At 55.7% G+C, this 8,033-nt stretch overlaps 3 protein-coding genes across 3 annotated transcripts; 2 read left to right on the forward strand and 1 right to left on the reverse strand.

Annotated features, from left to right (window-relative positions):
- Window positions 1-731: 731 nt before the first annotated feature.
- Window positions 732-2,005, reverse strand: J4E92_011077 (uncharacterized protein; the record flags this gene model as incomplete). The annotated part of the gene is made up of 3 exons (XM_051502400.1): window positions 732-1,017; window positions 1,070-1,177; window positions 1,231-2,005. Coding segments are annotated over 3 exons (1,169 nt in total), but the record flags the coding sequence as incomplete, so codon positions are not given.
- Window positions 2,006-2,320: 315 nt separating this feature from the next.
- On the forward strand, window positions 2,321-3,521 carry J4E92_011078 (uncharacterized protein; the record flags this gene model as incomplete). Its single annotated transcript, XM_051502401.1, has 2 exons — window positions 2,321-2,486; window positions 2,536-3,521. 2 exons carry the CDS (start codon window positions 2,321-2,323, stop codon window positions 3,519-3,521), a joined length of 1,152 nt encoding a protein of 383 aa, XP_051347382.1.
- Window positions 3,522-4,170: 649 nt separating this feature from the next.
- Window positions 4,171-7,476, forward strand: J4E92_011079 (uncharacterized protein; the record flags this gene model as incomplete). The annotated part of the gene is made up of 2 exons (XM_051502402.1): window positions 4,171-6,898; window positions 6,992-7,476. The coding sequence occupies 2 exons, from the start codon at window positions 4,171-4,173 to the stop codon at window positions 7,474-7,476; spliced, it is 3,213 nt and encodes a 1,070-aa protein (XP_051347383.1).
- Window positions 7,477-8,033: the final 557 nt, after the last annotated feature.

Below are 8,033 nucleotides of genomic sequence, written 5' to 3' on the forward strand. Positions count from 1 at the left end.
GGTAGGGGGATGGGGATGGGGATGGGGATGGGGATGAGTGGGCGGACGACGACGGAGGCACTGACGAGGGCGAGGCGGGATATACATATTCTAGGCCATATTCTTCTGTATGAGTTTAGGAAAGGGGGCTGGAAGAGGGTGAGGTGGGGACATGCGGTTCTGGTTGCGGAGAGGTGGGTTGGGGCGTTTGGGGAGGAGGGTTGGGACGTGGTCGGTGAAGAAGGGAAGAAGGGGGAAAGGAGGCAAAGAAGTGGAAATGGAAAACGGGTTACATTTGAGTCTCCATGAAAGCCTTGGGCGTGGAATGGGAGGATGCTCTTCGATAGCTGAAGGGTGTATATTTTGTAGAAGGCGGAGAAGGGGTGTGTTATCGCTTGGAGAAAGGTGATTGGCATTTTGCTTTGCCATGCATTAAGACACGACCTTTGTCTGCGCGTGAATGAACAAGGGGGGTGCTGAGAAGATGCTCGGTGCGATTAAGTATTGACCACACCTGAACCAATAACCAAACCAGCAGTTCTGGTTCCACAGGAATAATTGCATATGGCACAATCGCGAACGCCCTCCTCCAACGTGTCGCTACAGCCCAGCACCTAACCATCCACACCTCCCTCTTCCTCCCTCCTCACCCCTTCCTCTCCCCATCCTTACACCTCTTCACCCCCGCCCTCGCATTCGCCACCCCCTCGCTAAACCCCATCTTCTTCGCCAAACTTGCCGCTTCCTCATACTTCTTCCTCGCCTCCCCAATCTTGCCTTCCATTTCGAAGAACTCGCCTAGGTTATGCGTCGCAACGGCACAGCCCATATCGCATTCTTCGTTCCTTTCAGAAGAAGAAGACTTGATCTGGGCGGAGAGGGCGAGGGCTCGTTCTGCCCATTGCCGTGCTTGGTCGATGGCGAGGGAGCGCGGCGCGGAGTTTGTAACGGGGAAGGAGGTGGGGGCGGAGGACATGGTTATTGCGTTGGAGGTGGTGGGCGGGGTTTGTTGCGCGAGGCAGGTGGATATGTTGTTCACTGGGGGTGTGTTAGTGGAGGTGGGTAGGAGGGGAGGGATGGGGGGACGTACTTAGGACGACGCTGTGGCATGAGGTGGGTGGGCAGAGTTGAAGGGCTTTGACGAAGAGGGGTGCGGCGAGGTAGTGCGAGTCGAATTGCTCGTAGTGTGTTCCGAGGGCTGAGTTGTGTTAGCATGCCATACGCGGTTATCAGATTGTTCTTGCTGCCTACCTTCGAGTACGCCACCCATCTCGTCGTTGGTGAGCCATGGCCCCTCGCCGTTCTTGACACCGTCCTTCTCCCGCCTTTGTTGTTCCTTCAATGCGCTCTCCACAGCCTCGACCAGTCTTTTCTCGCCGTTCTCAGGCTCGTTCACATATCTCACGTCGTAGAGCTGGCCCAGCTTCAGATTGATCTGCACCATGTTCTTCTTCACCCTGCTTCTATTCCCATTCGTCCAGTGTCTATCCGAGAACTCGTCGACCCATTTCTGGCAATCGTTGCGCATAATCTCCAGCACATCGATAGCCAGGCTGTAGTAGCCCGCATCCTCAAACAGCGCAGCGATGGTGTACTTGACGCCCATGATCTCGTCGCTGAAGGGATCCATGCCCATCTCGTCGGCGAGGGCCAGCGCCTGGCGGAAGTGCTTGTTGGCTTCGCGGATGTCGAGCCATTGGCCGCGGCTGTAGAAGAGAGCTCTGCGCAGCTTCTTCGCGACGGGCTCGGGGAAGTTGTGGTAGGGCTTGATGATGACGTTCTTGTAGTACCACGGTATGTACAAGACGCAGATGCCGGCCACGAGGGCAATGGACCCAATCGCAAAGGGGAACAGCACGGGGCTCTTGTGGTATTGCTCACGGAACTGCTCCCGCATCGTCGAGCCATAGCGCCGCCCCAGGTGCTGCTGTACTGGCCGCCGGCATCGTGTCAGCGGGGTTTGCGCTTCGCAGCGTGCGATTGCGCTCGTTCGGGGCACGGCGCGGGGGGCCGTCCTGCTTAACATGGTGCGCCGGAAAGGCAAAAAGATGTGGGCGATGGCATCTGGCAGCTGGTGGAGCGAGTGCATGACGGAACGAACTTTTAGTGCCCGTCGCGTGCGTTCCGCGTAGGGCTGAGGCTCGTCATGACGTAGCCAATCACCAACGCGCCGCATCGTGTTGCCCGTAGACCTCACCACGATGCACTGAATCTCTTTAATCATGTGTGGACGGTATGCGCTGGCCTTGGTGAGGATATGTGGTCACGCGAAATACAATGTGACAGCTGACAAAGATACCAGAGGCCTTCGGAGGTCCGCCAGCAGCTCGAACAGTCGCAGATGCCAGTCGAAGAGGCACCCGACGACGACAGCAACGTGCGCCAAAGCTACAACTTCGCCCCAGGCTATCATGGGCTTGTATACCGAGCGGACGGTCCCGAGACTGGCGGCCAGGAGGAAGGCGCGACGGAAGATACCAAATACAAATTGCAGTCTATGCAATGGGGTAGGCACATCCACCTATGACCTCGTACGTCACTGACAGCATGCGACAGGTCTCGTACCGTTCTGGACGAAGCGCAACCCCGACTACGGTTCCAAGATGAAGACGATCAACTGCCGCGACGACTCGCTCTTCGAAGACCGCGGCATGTGGACGACCATGAAGAAGAAGAAGCGCTGCATCATCGTGGCACAGGGCTTCTATGAGTGGCTGAAGAAGAACGGGGGCAAGGAGAAGCTGCCACACTTTACCAAGCGCAAGGACGGCAAGCTTATGTGCTTCGCTGGACTATGGGACTGTGTGCAGTTCGAGGACTCGAGCGAGAAGCTCTACACCTACACCGTCATCACCACCGACTCGAACAAGCAACTCAGCTTTCTGCACGACCGCATGCCCGTCATCTTCGACAACGGCTCAGATGCTATCAAAACCTGGCTGGACCCGATGCGCACAGAGTGGAGCACAGAACTGCAGTCGCTGTTGAAACCATACGAGGGCGAGTTGGAGTGCTACCCGGTCAGCAAAGACGTTGGCAAAGTCGGCAATAACTCTCCGTCCTTTCTCGTGCCAATCAACAGCGCAGCCAACAAGAACAACATTGCTAATTTCTTCGGTAACCAACGAAAAGCTGCCGAGACCAAAGCGGAAGAGCAATCTGTCGGCAAAGCACAGCATGATCTGGACGCCTCGTCAGACAAGAAAGGTCAGATAAAAGTCGAGCACGACGCTGATGAGACGCGTGACACAACCGACCGCGTGGAGGGTACCGAAGATAACGCGCCATTGCCTATCCCAGTGACGTCGCCAAAAGGCATCAAGCGAGAGCACGACGACGTGACTGATGGTACCGCAGAGTCTGAGCCACAGCACAAGCGCAATAAACCCACCGCGTCTGTCTCGCCCACCAAAAGCCCTGCGAAGAAGTCAACTCCCGCGAAGAAGCAAGGTACCAGAAGCGCCACGAGTAACGGCAGCGCAGCAAAGACGTCCAAGGCGGATGGTTCGCGGAAGATCACATCCTTTTTCAGCAACAAGTGAGCGCAAGTTTCTGAACACCACCCAGAGCATCAGGCGGTTTGGCGGTGAAGAATGAGGTCCATTTAGACTTGCTGCCTTGTGCGCTATACCGTCCGACCTATAGTCCAGGGGCAAACCGCAGCGCAGACACACGTGTGCGCGGAGATGCGGTCGTAGAGATGTACATGGTGGAGGATTTGAGAGGAAAGCCCTTGCGGAGTGAGCATGTCCGCGGTCGCAGATGGGCGCAGACATAGAAGCACCGTCTTTGCCCCGCGCTAATAGTGGCGGGCATGGGCGAGGGGCCATCTAGCGGCCGTCGAAACCTCCAAAACACCACCAATCCTGCCTGTTGGAGCTCTCGACGCTCTGCGCAACCCATCCGGAGCGTGTTCCTCCAATGCTTATCCCTGCACGGCCCGAAGATGCGGCGACTTGACTCAATCTACTGAACGCCCTCTTGGCTTTATCCTGCTTGCACCTCGTGATCAAATATCAGCTGTCGTCCAAAAAGTAGAACACCAACACCCTAACCATTGCCTTCCGCTCGCTTTCGTATCCAGAAAGCCCTTGTCTCTAGCAATCTCCCGCTCACTAGCATTAATGCCAAGACCTGTCGCTTCCGCGTTCAACCCTAGCCGTTCGCGTTCCTGACACGATGAACTCCAACATGGCGTCGTTGATGGACCTTGTGTCCCAAAACCAGCCCAAATTCCAAACACACCAAGCCCTTGTTCTCGTTGGACTCCAGAACGACTTTGTGACCTCAGAAGGACGACTGCCGGTTGACACCCAGACGGGCTTTTTGGAGCGCATCCAGACTTTGATTCCGAAATTCAGGGAGCTCAGCGGCAATGTCATTTGGGTCCAGACGCTGTATGAAGCCGATCGTATCGCGACTGGTGCCGACACGGGTGCGGGAGACACGCTCGTGGTAGAAGGGCTGCTTGACGGTGAAGAAAACAATAATGAAGCTGAGGAAGAGTTAGCCAAGGAAGCAGCGTCGCTACCAGCGCCATCCAGATCTTCAAAACACAAGGAACGCGCGCTAGCCCTGCTGAAACGCGTGTCTGCACGACGAAAGACGCTGCCAAAGGAAGTCGCAAAAGCCAAGGCCGAGGAAGACGAAGAGCTGTTCCTGTTGAAGAGCGAGAAGAGAACGCCAGCATGCGTGCCCGACACGCGTGGCGCCGAGTTTGCAGATGCTATCGCGAAGCAGATCGAGCTACCTGCGGACGTTGTGATACAAACGACCAACTACTCCGCCTTCCAGGGCACCGACATGCTCATAACATTGCGCGCAAGACTCATTACCGAACTCTTCATCTGCGGGTGCATTACTAATGTTTCTGTGCTTGCGACTGTCATCGATGCAGCGCGGCATGGTGTCAAGATTCATGTTATAGAAGATTGCTTGGGCTTCCGCAAGGAAAACCGGCATGAATTGGCGCTGAAGCGCATGGAAGACTTCTTCAGCACGTATCTGGTCAATAGTGAAGAGATACTCAAGGAGGATACGACGATAATTGCGACAAAGACAGCAGCGCCTGCGGATGGCACGAAGAGCGAGCAGACTATGGAGGAGCGTATGGCCAAATTGTCTCTCGCGAGGGACATTATAGAGAAGAGGGCTGCAAGTGCCGCAGAAGATAAGACAGAAGGAGACAGACCAGAACTTGTCAAGTCGAAGGTTAGAATGAGGAAGAATAGGAAGAGCAAGAAGAAGGCGAAGGATAGAGAAGCATTGAAGGAAGATGAAGAGGCGGATGGCGAGCCGAGTACGTCTGCAAACCAGGTTACGAAGGATCCATCTCCGCCAATCACAACGGCACCGACAGTCATACCACAGTCCGCATCAACTGAGCCTCAACGAACGTCCAAGATTGCGAAAGCCGGGAGTGTTGCAGATCTGCGGCAGAAGGACAGCAAGCAGCACATGCTGAAGAATGCTAGCTCGGTACCTGCATTGTCCGCGAAGGCTGGTGATGAAAAGGAGAAGAACAGGTTGACTGAACTCTCGGATCGCGTGCGCATGTCACTCACTAGGGCACCAAAGTCTGAGTCGGGGTCTGAGTCAAAGAGAGGGTCCATCAGTTCTGCAAAGCCTGCTCCGACCACCCCGAAGCAAGACGACAAGGAAATCAAGCAACCGACTGTAGCAGCCACACAGCCAGAACAGCCTATTGTGAGCACGCCAGAAGCCAATTCGCCTCCAACGACACCTGCGAAAGCCGCAACGATGGGCAAGCCCCCCAAGTTGCAGTCACTCGCAACGTTCCCCGTCCTAGGACCCGGCGACCACATCGCAGAAGGCGACTCACGCATCATCCACGATTTCTTCCCCGCCGACTTCATCCACCCAACCGAACCCTCAAAACCACTCAAAGACACCATCTTCACCCACCTCTACAACGAAGTCCGATGGCAAAAGATGCTCCACCAACAAGGCGAAGTACCGCGTCTAGTATGCAGCCAGGGCGCCTTCGGCGACGACGGCTCCATGCCCATATACCGGCACCCATCCGACCAAACCCTGCCCCTTTTGCGCTTCTCCCCCAAAGTCCACATCATACGAAAGCGCGCCGAGGCGCTCGTCGGCCACCCCCTCAACCACGTCCTAATCCAACTCTACCGCTCCGGCAACGACTTCATCTCCGAGCACTCTGACAAAACACTCGACATCGCAAAGCACTCCTCCATCGTCAATGTAAGCTTCGGTTCGCAACGCACCATGCGGCTCCGCACCAAGAAAACCCCGTCACAACAGTCAACCCAGTCAAATACAGACGACACAGACGGTGCCGCTACAGAGCGCTCAACCCAGCGCGTCCACCTCCCCCATAACTCCCTATTCATCCTCGGGCTGCTCTCAAACGCAAAATGGCTCCACGGCATCCAGCCCGACAAGCGCCTCCCCGCCTCACGCAGCGAGTCTGAAAACGCATATGGAGGTATACGCATCAGCCTGACGTTCCGCCACATAGCCACGTACCTCGACTGCCGCAGCACCATCATATGGGGCCAAGGCGCGACTTCGAAAACCCAACGCGACGCCGCAGACATCATCGCCAACGACGCGTCAGAGTCTAAACGCCTCATCACAGCTTTCAGCCGCGAAAACCAACTTGGCGAGTTTGACTGGGAAAGTTGGTATGGCCTCGGCTTCGACGTGTTACACCTAAACGACCCGCCTCCCACCGACGCCGATACACCCCTGTTATTCCTCTCCAACAATAAGATAGAAAACGAACAAGTCCTTATCTTTCTGTCGGAATCCAAAGTGCCCTACACGGTGATTGAACCACCGGATCTGGATTTGGATAAGGGGTGCGAACAGGACAGACAGATTATGTTCCGTGATACGGATGTTCAGCATGCGGAGGTGCAGGGAGCGATGGGTGTGTTGGTGTATTTGGAGAGGTGGTATCCGTGTGATGGGGGTCATAGTAAGAATTTGGTGGGGGCGAATGCGTTTCCTGTCGTATTATTAGCGGAGGAGATTCTGGGGGTCTGGCGGAAGCGACGGAGTCGCGCTGGAGAGGTGGGCGGTGGCGGCGGCGGTGATGGTGGTGGTGGTGGTGGTGGTGGGGGAATAGAAGGGGATGGTACTACGACTCTTACTACCCTTCCTCCTCCTCCTACCCTTCCCTCAACCCCCTCCCTACCAACCCTCCTAGCACACCTCGAAGCCACCCTCGAGCGCAACGGCGGCCCTTTTATCGCAGGAAGTAGATTCAGTATTGCGGATGCGTTTCTCTGGCCTATCCTGCATATGTTGATCGCGGAGTGGGAAGGCTGGTGTGTAGCTGGTGGTGAGAAAGATGGTGGTGAAGCTGAGGTAAGATTTGCGAAGTTGGATGAGTGGTATCGTGGGTGTTGGAAGAGGAAGGCGTGTGTTAAGAAGGTGGTGGGGGAGTTGGCTGTGCCAAATCCTTCTTCCTCGACTTCGGGGGAGAAGGGCAAGGAGAAAGTTTAGGTCAATGGGGGAATTTGAAAGTTGGTGACAAGTTGGATATGGCGATGTAGTTATACATGGTAAAGAATTTTTTTTTTGGTTCAATGATGAAGAGAGAAAATGTAAATGTTGACATTAAACCCGTTGACTATGATAGGGCCAGCTATTCCCTTGCCACCGGTGACAGAGAAGAAGCCTGAGAAGATCATAAGCCTTACTCTCTGTGTCTATGTAGGGAGTAGGCGTCGTACTGGTCTCGCAGACCAGATTGTGTGAGTATATACACTGTACACCAACATCCATCCCTCAACCATCCACCTACTTCCTCGGCTCCGCTATCCAGGACCCGACCTACGAGCCCCCAGCAGCATTACTACTAACCGTCCTCTTCCACCCTCCCCATCCCCATCCCCCACCCGTCCCACTCGCCGCCTCTTTAGGAACAGGACTAGGCGTCACAGCAGGCGTCTGCGTGGGTGTTGCGAAAGGACTTCCTCCCATCGGACTACCATTCCCACTATACCCCCCTCCATTCGCTCCCCCCCCCCCCCCCCCCCCCCCCCCCCCCCCCCACACCA

This window comes from Alternaria infectoria, assembly GCF_024043175.1.
Source record: "Alternaria infectoria strain BMP 0036 chromosome Unknown scaffold_86, whole genome shotgun sequence".
Lineage (NCBI taxonomy): Eukaryota > Fungi > Ascomycota > Dothideomycetes > Pleosporales > Pleosporaceae > Alternaria > Alternaria infectoria.